General features: G+C 46.2%; 1 protein-coding gene across 1 annotated transcript in view; it reads left to right on the forward strand.

Annotated features, from left to right (window-relative positions):
- The window catches only part of LOC114352643 (dystrophin-like), a gene marked incomplete at its 5' end in the record, with an annotated part of 132,012 nt that overhangs the window by 115,602 nt on the left and 3,730 nt on the right, over positions 1-12,680 (forward strand). The window contains 11 exons of the mRNA XM_028304317.1: positions 1,250-1,419; positions 1,878-1,959; positions 2,244-2,379; positions 3,106-3,325; positions 4,617-4,728; positions 5,938-6,058; positions 7,151-7,301; positions 8,944-9,090; positions 9,970-10,087; positions 10,880-11,008; positions 12,017-12,140. Coding sequence (XP_028160118.1) covers positions 1,250-1,419; positions 1,878-1,959; positions 2,244-2,379; positions 3,106-3,325; positions 4,617-4,728; positions 5,938-6,058; positions 7,151-7,301; positions 8,944-9,090; positions 9,970-10,087; positions 10,880-11,008; positions 12,017-12,140 — 1,510 coding nt within the window. The remainder of the gene's footprint in view (positions 1-1,249; positions 1,420-1,877; positions 1,960-2,243; positions 2,380-3,105; positions 3,326-4,616; positions 4,729-5,937; positions 6,059-7,150; positions 7,302-8,943; positions 9,091-9,969; positions 10,088-10,879; positions 11,009-12,016; positions 12,141-12,680) is intronic.

Below are 12,680 nucleotides of genomic sequence, written 5' to 3' on the forward strand. Positions count from 1 at the left end.
TAGCAACAGATGCTATTTCATAGAAATATATAGAAACCAGTAGTATCGCGACGACACATCGCCTGCTGCTGCTGTATGGAGTCGGCTACGAACTTGCACCTTTAAAGGTCATAGCAGACTTATCAACTTGGAAAGGGAGCACCGTATAGCCTTTCGCGGGCTGTCATCGCCTTTCGCGCGCTGTCAACCGCGAGGCGAGGCGTTTTCGTTACGGGGCGGTAAATACAGGGTGTCCCGTAATGTAACGTCAAGCCGGAACTGGGTGTTGAGGCAAGTTATGCTGGTTATCAGAAAAATATAAAAAAAATCTATGTGGCATATTTTCAAAATAATGGGCATTTAAAAAAAATCAAAAATTTTTACTCCATGTGACGGTCTTTTTACTCGTGTTGCCACAAATCTTCACTTTTTCCAAATTTTTTTTTTTGTTATTTAACCCTGAATAATGCTTCTCTAAATTGTTATCAAAATTACAAAACCAGCTGCTCCAACTTGGATGAAAAAAATACATTATTCCCAAAAAAATTTTCAAAATAAAAATTTTGCCTAGTTTAAACTGACTGTACTGAAAAAAAATTGTACTACGCGAGTGTGGCAAGTGACGTCATAATTTGGCGCATTTAGTAAGGATTCCAAAATGGTATAACACTTGGTAAATTCTTGCTGTAATTGTCGACAATTTTTGGTTTTTTGGAAATAATCCCGTTTTTAACTTTATCTACCTTGGTTAAAAATTATTATTCTAATGTGCCCAAAATTCAAGTTTCTGGCTTAAATGAGGTGGAGAAGCCATTTTAAAAGGTATGAGCGGGACGGAGAGGGCCATCTTACCAAGCAGGGATGTTATGGATATCCGTAACCGTAACCGAAACTATCGGATATCCGAAATAAAAAAATATCCATAACCGTAACCGAAACTGATTCAAAAGTTACGGATAGTTTCGGATAAANTAGAAATTTTTGATTTTTTTTAAATGCCCATTATTTTGAAAATATGCCACATAGATTTTTTTTTATATTTTTCTGATAACCAGCACAACTTGCCTCAATACCCAGTTCCGGCTTGACGTTACATTACGGGACACCCTGTATACGTTGCAGTACGGAGTTTCGTACAAATAATACTAACCGCCTCGAGTTTTACGGTTACGATCCCTTTTCGGGTTGATAAATGTGCTACATTCTTAAAGGCTCCTCAAAAAAGTCTTCGGTTCAACTCAATTATTTAACATATCACATACTATTTCAGGTAATAGCAGCAGAAAACCCAAGCCTGGTGAACGTGCCTCTTTGCCTGGACCTGTCCATCAACTGGCTCCTCAACGTGTACGACAGCCAGCGCACCGGCCAGATCCGCGTGCTCAGCTTCAAGGTCGGCCTCGTGCTGCTCTGCAAGGGACATCTGGAGGAGAAGTATAGGTGAGGACTTCAATGGTATTTGGAATGGCTGTCTTACCATAACTGCCTCTTTCTTTGCAGGGGAATCAATTGATTTTTATTGGCATGCATTTTTATTGGCTTGGATGGGATTATAAGATTGCTAATCATAATCATTTATTTGCATAGGGTAGGGTAGGGTAATTACTAAACTAAACTTAAAGCCACGATAGCCGAACGGTGAAGGGGTCGAACTGGCCGACTCGTGATCCGGAGAACGCGGGTTCGGTCCCCGCCGCCGCTCGACTATTGTGGTGAGCTCACTCGTGACACAAGCATATTTAGCTTAGTACGAGGGGCTAACGGCTAAATCTATAAAAAAAAAAGCATAACTGGTTTGCACATACCATTATACAGAAGTTGCAGCATAGTTATATCCTTGTACACCTTTTTGCAGCACAGTTATCTTCACTCAACTAATATTTCTTGGTCCATTTCAGATATCTATTCCGGCTCATCGCAGACCCCTCATGCAGAGCTGATCAACGAAAATTAGGATTACTACTACACGACTGCATACAGGTATAATAACAGCACTAAAATCCGTTACTTCATTCATTCCTCAACACCTTGCTAAGTCAACCAAAGCAGCAAAAAAGCATGACCATACTGTTATAAGTTCGAATCGTAGCCATTCGGGTAATTTTCGTCCCCCAGTAACTTTATTTTGAAAAACAACAGCAGATATCAACCATTTAGAATGTCAGATTCCCTCAAACGTATTCCGTAGCAGGTCCTTCGACAACTGGATGAAGTGACCACACAGGCAGAGTGTCAGATATCTTAGACTCATAATTTATTTGCAGGTCCCTCGACAACTGGGTGAAGTGGCAGCCTTTGGAGGTTCCAATATCGAGCCGTCGGTAAGGAGCTGCTTCGAGCAGGCTTCCGCCGCTACCAAAGACGGCAACAAGGGTGGCACTCTTGACAGGAAGGCGCCAGGTGAGTTCCCTTACTTTTTAGGTATTTACCTTGATGATGTCCTGGCAAATTGATCAGTACATTTGGATTAAGATTAGGGATGGTTAATGGTTGATGGATTCAGCAGAATTTGCTTTTGATCCAGTATCTGGTACTGGATTGAAAATGCAACCCCTAATTTTGAAACAATATACCATCAGATCATCTGGTCTCCGTAGGAGATTGAGCCTATTTGACAGGGGCAGACAAGTTTAGTCTACACTCCCCATGTCACTAGGGAGTTAGTTCCCTTCCTGACCACTGTAGGTATATCCTGGGCACACAAGCGGTGCCTTACAACCACTGCTTCCTGCCCGAACACCCTTCGTTGACCAAACTCGTTGGGGAGGCCTGATGTTCATCTATTTGCACTTCGCTTCGGCTTTACGACAGCCACGGGTAGAGTGGAAGTCCTATTACCCTTTTTTTTAAGCGGATGAAATGCTATACGCACTGTGTGGTGTATACCATCGTGTGGTATGTAGGACTCCCGACGCCCTGAAAAGGCAGCTGCCCCATCCTGAAAAAGCCGCTGCTAAGTCCTGAAAAGGCCGCTGCTCCGTCCTAAAAAGAACGCGGTATACTCACTAAAACCTCCGCAACGTTCCATCATCGCCCGAGTGGGGGTATCACGACTATACGGCCGTAACCTTAAACTTCCAACACAAAGTCCTATTACCCTAGTTTAACTATCTTTTGCCATTACAGAGAAAGAAAAAGACAAAGAAGACACCAGCGACAAGACCCTCGAACGAACACCAGACGGGCAGCTGCAGTTCATCGAGGCCTTCCATTTCCTGCAGTGGCTGCAGAAGGAGCCGCAGTCCATGGTGTGGCTGCCCGTGCTGCACCGCCTGGCCGCCGCCGAGCAGGCCAAGCACCAGGCCAAGTGCAACATCTGCAAGGACTACCCTATTGTGGGATTCAGGTCAGTTCTGGATTGATGGAGAACCGGCTAATTTGTATCTGACAACTTAGCATATCAGTGACGTTGGGCCAGGGAACTTAAAGCCAGACCAGGTATGCCATGATGCACCAGGTGATGCCAAGCACCAGGCCAAGTGCAATATCTGCAAGGACTACCCTACTGTGGGATTCAGGTCAGTTGTAGCGTAGCGCCAGGGGATTTAATAGGAGATTCAGGTCACTTCTGGATTGATGGAGAGCCGGCAAATTTGCACCTGACAACTTAGCATGAACCCATAAAATACCAGCGACGTTGCGCCAGGTAAAGTCCGGTCGCCGAGCAGATATAATTTCGTCCAATGACCCCAAGCTACCCATCCTTATCGCTCGCGCGTAATTATATTGGCAGCCGCAGTGAGTGTGCGAGCGACTTTAACTTAAAACCAGACCAGGTGATGCCATGATGCATCACATGCCATGACGCACCAGGGCAAGTGCAAGGACTACCCCATCGTGGGATTCAGGTCAGTTCTAGTGTAGCACCAGGGGACTTAGTAGTAGACCAGGTAAAACCATGCTGCATGAAACGATTTAATATCAGACCAGGAGATGCCATGCTGCATCAGGTGACTTAATATCAGCCTAGAAGATACCATGCCGCACTAACTGACTTACTAGAAGACCCTAGACGCACCAGGTGATAGGACTGGCGATTTAGTCTCCCACCAGGTGATGCCATGTCGCGTCAAGCACCAGACTAGGTGACTTGGTTCCAGACCAAAAGTTGCCTTAAAGCACCTGAAGACATCTGGACTAGTCGATTTACTACATCACGTGACTTTATACATATCCAGCTGACATCATGTCACATCCCAACTAATATTATAAATGCGAAAGTAACTCTGTCTGTCTGTCTGTCTGTCTGTCTGTCTGTCTGTCTGTCTGTCTGTCTGTCTGTTACGCTTTCCCGCTTAAACCTCGCAACCGATTTTGATGAAATTTGGCATAGAGATAGTTTGAGTCCCGGGAAAGAACATAGGATAGTTTTTATCCCGGTTTTTGAAACAGGAACGCGCGCGATAAAGTTTTTCTGTGACAGACAAAATTCCACGCGGGCGAAGCCGCGGGCGGAAAGCTAGTGAGAAATAAATCTAAAAAATTGCAGTATTGTCGTTAGATGGCTAACAACCTAGTCCATAAAATCGTACTGTATTAAAATTTGTAAATCATGTTTTGGCTGTAACCTGTTTTGTACGTCTTAAATAAATAAATAAGTTTTATTTTTTATTGAACGTAATTTATCTCACTTCCAGATACCGCTGCCTGAAGTGCTTCAACTTCGACATGTGCCAGAAGTGCTTCTTCAGCGGCCGCAAGGCCAAGAACCACAAGCTCACTCATCCCATGCAAGAGTACTGTACTGCGGTGAGTAATTCAAAATTAACCCTATCACAAGTGCGTAAGGTACATGTCACACATGTGACATGGTATGCAGAACTGACGGCCGATGGGGCAGCAAGGTTCTGGAGTGGAGGTCGCGTACCGAAAAACGCAGCGTGGGACGTCCACCCACAAGGTGGACCGACGATATCATAAAGGTAGCAGGAAGGCGCTGGACGTAGGCTGCTACCAACCGGACAACATGAAAAGCATTGGGGGAGGCCTATGTTCAGAAGTGGACGTCCTATGGCTGAAATGATGATGATGATCAAGGTGCTACAGGCTACAGTGGTGTACAGAACAGCCTTTGTAGATACAAGGGAATGTTCTACTATCAAATTACTGCTAACCCATAATATGTCCCAGTTATCGCTACAATCCCATCGAGACAGCATCGGCTAGTGTTGAGAAGATATTGGCGGAAAAAGCTCAGTTACCTATTTCAGCCTTTTATCTATTACACTTAGGTCTTGGTTTAGACATACATATGCTATAATCGCGCGGTTTCTGGATGGTTCATCATTGGAGAGGCACTGAGGCAGCAACCGTGTGGTTAGGGTTTGACGCAAATATACCAGAACTCGGCAACCGCGCAATCATCGCTGTCTGAACCAGGCCTTAATGGGTGTCCAATCACAGAATAATAATAAGTACTACGTACAAGAGTTTTACTTCGCGAAGGTATTTAAAAAAATTTTGCTCAATGTCATTAACAATATGGTGTAATTTAGCCTGTCAAGCACCATTTTGTTGACAAACGTCAGTGATCGGCACTGCGCCGAAGCTATAGGGCTGACTTCGGTAAAATGATGTGACGTGAGGTGCCAAACTGCGGAAAATGGCGGAGGAAATACATGATTTAGCATGAATTATCATGAATAATATTAACTACTTATTTACCTCTCAGTGTCTTGAGGCAACTTAAAAAAGTACATTCTGTGTTTTATTATTATTTAGGCAGTTAAATACTGCACAGTATTTAGTACAGCATTTTCTTTATTTTCTTCCATCATAAACAAGAATACGCGTGCGTGAGTCAATGTTCGCTCGTATGTGAGGCCTTGTCGAATAGTATCCTGTAGGTGGGCCATCGTGCGTGTTTTGTTTTCGATGTAAACTCGCGGAGATGAACAGGCCTGGTCCAATGTCCATTTATGAATGGATGTATTATTTTATTTCCTATTTTTCCTGCAGACGACATCAGGCGAAGACGTGCGCGACTTCACGCGGGCGCTGCGCAACAAGTTCAAGTCGGCGCGCTACTTCAAGAAACACCCGCGGGTCGGATACCTGCCGGTACAGACTGTTCTAGAAGGTAAATACTGCTCTCTTTCTATCTCTTGCATCTCTCTCTTCCGTTTTTCCACTAGTCTCTATAATGACGTCAAAGAGTTCGTGTCACCCAAAGTAGCCAAAAATTTGACAACACAATCTTTAGTACGAGAGGGGACCGTAAGATACTCTACGTCACTTCATACTTAGATAAGCTCCATAGCACACGTTCAGAAAAGTTGTGCTAAGCTTGGAACAATTATTTAATCAACTCCATTTTTTTGCAGTTAAACGTGGTTTTGATTACGAGTACTACAACATAAACAATCATTGTCGCTCCCATCATATTCTATCTTTCTGGTATCTACAGGGTGGAAACGATAAGTGATCACACTCGATTATTTCTAAACTATACAAGATATCGAAAAACTAGTTACTGATCTTGAAAGTGCTTCCCGAGCTCTTTCAAACGGTATCAGTAATAGGTTACAGAATTAACTGGATCTATCCGAATTTAATGTTTTCAGCCTCCATACTAAATGTATGCCAGCCACACAATATTGGAAGTATTAAATTTTTTATTAAATAATAAACACTTAAAATGAACTCGTAAATTCCATTTTTATTTAAAATTGTTCATGGAAAACATTGGTTTTAGGCTTTACTTGCTATAATATTATCAAGACACGAGTGCCATGACTGTGGCAGTACCTACTAAATGTATGGAAGCTGGAAACAGAATTTTCGGATAGATCCAGTTTGTTTTGTAATTTATTGGTACCGTTGACTAGAGCTCGTAAAGCACTTTCAGGATCAGTAACCAGTTTTTGGATATCTTGTATAGTTTTTAATACTCGTATTATGTGGTTTTACTAAATGTATGGAAGCTAGAAACATTGAATATTCGGATAGATCCAGATTATTTTGTAACGTATTACTGATATCGTTGGATAGAGCTCGTGAAGAACTTTCAGGATCAGTAACCAGTTTTTGGACATCTTGTATAGTTTAGAAATAATCGAATGAGATCACTTATCGTTTCCACCCTGTATAGTAGTGTAAGTTTAACTTATTTGTGACACCATCTGGTGCCGTGTTCATTCAAGGATAATATTAATTATTTTTCTCTTATCAGGTGACGCGCTAGAGTCTCCCGCGCCGTCCCCACAGCACGGCGGCGCGGGCGGCGGGCTGGGCGCGGACGACATGCACTCGCGGCTCGAGCTGTACGCCTCGCGGCTGGCGCAGGTGGAGCGGACGGCGCCCGACCAGGACACGCCCGACAGGTGAGCCGGGGCTGGGCCAGGGTACTGTAGGACAGGGAACTGGGCCAGGGTACAGGAAGCCAGGGGACTGGACCAGGGTACAGTAGGACAGGGAACTGGGCCAGGGTACAGGAAGCCAGCGGACTGGACCAGGGTACAAGATGCCAGGAGGCGGCACCCTGGGCGCGGACGACATGCACTCGCGGCTCGAGCTGTACGCCTCGCGGCTGGCGCAGGTGGAGCGCACGGCGCCCGACCAGGACACGCCCGACAGGTGAGCCGGGGCCAGGGTACAGTAGGACAGGGAACTGGGCCAGGGTACAGGAAGCCAGGGGACTGGACCAGGGTACAGGAGGCCAGGGGGCGGGCCCTGGGTGTGGACGACATGCACTCGCGGCTCGAGCTGTACGCCTCGCGGCTGGCCCAGGTGGAGCGCACGGCGCCCGACCAGGACACGCCCGACAGGTGAGCCGGGGCTGGGCCAGGGTACAGTAGGACAGGGGACTGGGCCAGGGTACAGGAGGCCAGGAGACTGGACCAGGGTACAGTAGGACAGGGGACTGGGCAGGGTACAGGAAGCCAGCGGACTGGACCAGGGTACAGGAGGCCAGGAGGCGGCACCCTGGGCGCGGACGACATACACTCACGGCTCGAGCTGTACGCCTCGTGGCTGGCGCAGGTGGAGCGGACGGCGCCCGACCAGGACACGCNCTGGGCCAGGGTACAGGAAGCCAGCGGACTGGACCAGGGTACAGGAGGCCAGGAGGCGGCACCCTGGGCGCGGACGACATACACTCACGGCTCGAGCTGTACGCCTCGTGGCTGGCGCAGGTGGAGCGGACGGCGCCCGACCAGGACACGCCCGACAGGTGAGCCGGGGCTGGGCCAGGGTACAGTAGGACAGGGAACTGGGTCAGGGTACAGGAAGCCAGGGGACTGGACCAGGGTACAGGAGGCCAGGGGGCAGCGCCCTGGGCGCGGACGACATGCACTCACGCCTTGAGCTCTACGCCGTAAGGTTCTAGAGTGGAGGCCGCGTACCGGAAAACGCAGCGTGGGATGTCCACTCACAAGGTGGACCGACGACTTGATAAATGTAGCAGGAATGGCGCTAGATGCAGGCCGCTCCCAACCGTGCGATGAGGAAGTCATTTGGGGTTCCCTATGTTCAGTAATGGACGTCCTGTAACTGAAATGATGATGATGAAGTATACATACGCCCGTATTCACAGACATTACTATGAGGTCTCACAGTGTGCATGGACGCACAGAGTGACACATTAACCTATCAAAGAGCTCTATTCAACACTGTGCGTTCGATTTGCCGCTTCACTTAAGCAAGCATCGTTTGTGAATACGGGCGTTAGTCTTCTCGAGACCAAACAATTTTAAACCTTATTACTCACACTCTATGCCCGCTTATGAGCAAAAGAAGTATCCATCTCGGGCGACACATCATGCACCCGGATGAGATAGCAGATATCACGCTCCAAAGAATCTGGAAATTTATAGACTCAACGGGACTAAGCAGTGAACTGAGTTCACTGAACTCTAAAGACAAGGGCTGCCACAATACATCAAACCTGGTTGAGCTGGCGCAAATGAAGGCCCAAAAAACCAATAATAATAATAATTGTCACACTCTAAACCCCTTACTCTCCAGCGACGAGGAGCACCAGCTGATCGCGCAGTACTGCCAGTCGCTGAACGGCAGCGGCGGCGCCGACGCCGACGACGCGCCGCGCTCGCCCGTGCAGGTCGTCTCCATCATCCACCGCGAGCAGCGCCACGAGCTCGAGGCCATGATCAGGTACTGATGATGATGCGTCGATCTTCCATATGCTATTCTTCCATCTCTCTTCCCAGTCACATTATTTTCCCATTCAATATAAATATAATTCGGGCCTTTTCAAGGCGAAAGTGAATATATGCACTTACAGGTCAGATATGTTCCATCCTAGACTGCATCCCACTTAACATCAGGTGCGATTGTGGTCAAATACCTGCCTTGTTATGCATAAAAAAAAATTCATCAATCCTTACACTCCCCGATTCTCCCTGACATTCTTCCATTTCTCTTCCCAGTTTCTTTCCCCATACATCCATTCTTCCACTTCCCGATTCTCCTATCTCTTTGTTTCTATTTGTCATTTCTATTTCCCACTTTCCCATCCCTCGTTTTTCATTTTCCCAATCTCACTTCCCATATTTGATTGATTCTCTTCTCTCATTGTCTCAAACCCCACTATCCAATGTCCCGTTTTCCTATCATCCATCTGCCATTCTCTCCCATCATCCATGTCTCATTAGCTCACTCTTCTATTGACCCATTTCCACTCTTCTATTACGAAACTCTAGTATGTTAATCATGTTACGCATATAACAAAGTGACTTACCTGTTTTAGAAAGTATTTTTGACCATCCAGTGATTTGGTGTAATCTAACCAATGATCAAGTTGCAGATCCAAGCTACACATTTAGGAATGTGAGCAATCTCCATATCTTCCATTCTCACTTGACGTCACAGTCCTATCGTTCTCCTTATCTTTAAGACAGTACTGGAACGTCATTGGGCGAATGATATTCCAAAAGTCTTCTCCCTTCTTTCTTCCCTCATTTAACGTCAAAGTCCCAGTATTCCCTTACTACCTCGACAATTATATTAAACCACCTACCCTCACAATTGCAGGGAGCTTGAGGAAGAGAACGCGAGCCTGCAGGCGGAGTACGAGCGGCTGAAGGCCAAGCAGACGCCCGGCTCCACGCCCGACGACCAGCAGGCCGACCGCAACGCGCCCGTCGACCAGGTCAGACTATAGCTGTAAAGTTAGGAGGGATCAGACTCTAGTAGGAGTAAGGGAAGATAATGAATGGGGAGCATAAAGCTGTAGAATTAGGAGGGATCAGACTCTAGTTAAGGAGTACGGGAGGATAATGAATGGGGAGCATAAAGCTGTAGAATTAGGAGGGATCAGACTCTAGTTAAGGAGTAAGGGAGGATAATGAATGGGGAGCATAAAGCTGTAGAATTAGGAGGGATCAGACACTAAGGGGAGGATAAAGGGAACTCTTTACTCTAACTGTAGGATAAAAGAAAACTGTATGCGGTCGTTGACCAAATCAGGATTAATGGTTGAGAAGTTATGAGCCTGTGTGTGTGCAGCGTTGGGGAGAACTCATTGTACGACATGAAAAAGTCAGTATGGTAGTCGACCAGGTCAGAACAATGGTTGATTGAGGAGTTGCTAGCTGTAAAATTAGGGGGAATCGGACAATATTTTAAGAGTAAGGGAAGGATAAGGGGAACTCATATTTTTATCGCTCACTAACCCTCTTAGTTACACCAAGGATAAATTTTGGATTATACTAAATGATAATTTAAGCCAGAGTTCAGCTAGGGTGTAACTTTTATTAATAAGGGAGTATAGGTACATAACTCTCTGTACGACTGTTGACCAGATCAGGACCCTAGTTGAGGAGTCACTGAGTTGAACTTTATAACTAACATCTTTTGTTCACAATACATCAAGTTAAAGACTGTAGCGTCTAATAGGTGCTATTTAGCAACAAAATACTGACTACCTTGATGATGTTTCCAGGACATGATGGCGGAGGCTCGCCTACTGAGACAGCACAAGGGAAGGCTGGAGGCACGCATGCAGATCCTGGAGGAGCACAACCGCCAGCTCGAGGCACAGCTGCAGCGCCTGCGCCGCCTGCTCGACGAGGTACGACCCTAACACACGGCCGTAAGGTCCACAATGCGGTAGCACGAGACTTGTAAGGCCAAGGAGGCTTGAAGGACCAGGCCACCCAGGCACGCCAGGTCAGCCAGGACAATCTGGACCTGATATACCAGGACAGCCATGCACTCCAAGACACTTAAATTTAAGGGACTTAGTTCTAGTTTTGCCGTTATTACTCGTGATATTCAGTAATATTTTATATAAATTTTCATTGATAATGTCCAATACGAAATGCGAATAAACCCCTGTAGTTAAAAGAACTAAGAAGGGGGCAGATGAATTGAATAAGTGTCCTTAACCACTCAAATTCAAATATTTTACTCAGTACATAGGCCTTTTCCAGGGCACTTATACACGTCCCAAATATAGCTTGCCCTACCACCACTTCGGGAAGAAACTCAGTCACCTTTGTCAGCCTCTTTTTCAATAAAACACAGTAATTTATAGTTTAGTTTACATGACACGCAATAAATGATGCGAGCTAGACAGGTAAAATCCACACACTGGGGTGGTAACTTATTATTAGTGCAACCATCACCCCGGTGGCAAGCTCGAAGGGGGTAAATGGGAATGAAGGGATTTAAAGATACAGCTAAAGCCTGGTCCGTGAGCACGTAGAATCCCGTCCAATGACCCCAAGCTTATATCCTTACCACTCGCGCGTAATTATATTGCTGTCGCGACTTTGCGACGGGCGCCCGCAGTGAGTGTGCGAGCGCGACAGCAACATAATTACGTGCGAGCGACAAGGATGGGCAGCTTGGGGTCATTGGACGGGATTCTACGTGCTCACGGATCAGGCTTTAGATGGTTACTAAAGTCTGGTCGCCGAGCTGCCCGAGCACGTAGAATTTCGTCAAATGACCCCAAGCTATCTTTATCGCTCGCGCGTAATTATATTGCTGTCGCGACTGTGCGACGGGGCGGTCACAGCGAGTGTGTGAACCAAGGTGATAATAAATGAAAGCAATAATAATACTTTCCCTCCAGCCGGCGCAGGGCTCGCCACCGGCGCGCACGGGCACGCTGCAGACGCGCTCGGTGACGGCGTCGCAGCTCGCCACCGACTCGCCCGCCAAGATGCACAACGGGCTCTACCACGACGCACATACCAGTGAGTTCAATACTTGTTGTGTAGTGACTTTACCCGGGACAAACTTGACCTTCACTGGTTGAGATTTGTTGGCGGTGAAACCAGATCGGATATGGTGGGAACGAGACAACAACATATTTCTTCATTCCATTCCCGGGTGTAGCAAGCAAATTTTTGGAAATCTTTGAATGCAGTTCTATTTCTTTTCAAAAATAAAGGAATGTTTTCTTTGAGTAAAAATTTCTATCTACAGTATTAAGAGTACTTTCCCTTCAGGTGGCATTACAAAATTCCACCCTGTATAATACGAGCCCATGCGTCAGTGTGGACGCACCATTAAAATCTTCATATTATGAACCATACACTCCTCGTTATAAGGAAAGCTTAGGAAAGTACACCGTAACAGACGGTTGTGGAACGGTTACAGGGTTACCAAATGTGTAGCTCCCAATATGTTACATTTAAGTTATATTTAAAATCTATATGGTCTTCGGCTCTCATTACGAAACGACACGCGCTCTGAACGCTTCAATCTCAAGCAAATTCATTCCTATTTTCTAT

This window comes from Ostrinia furnacalis, unplaced genomic scaffold (assembly GCF_004193835.3).
Source record: "Ostrinia furnacalis isolate ACB-3 unplaced genomic scaffold, ASM419383v2 OfSCF1411, whole genome shotgun sequence".
In the NCBI taxonomy this organism is placed as follows: Eukaryota; Metazoa; Arthropoda; class Insecta; order Lepidoptera; family Crambidae; genus Ostrinia; species Ostrinia furnacalis.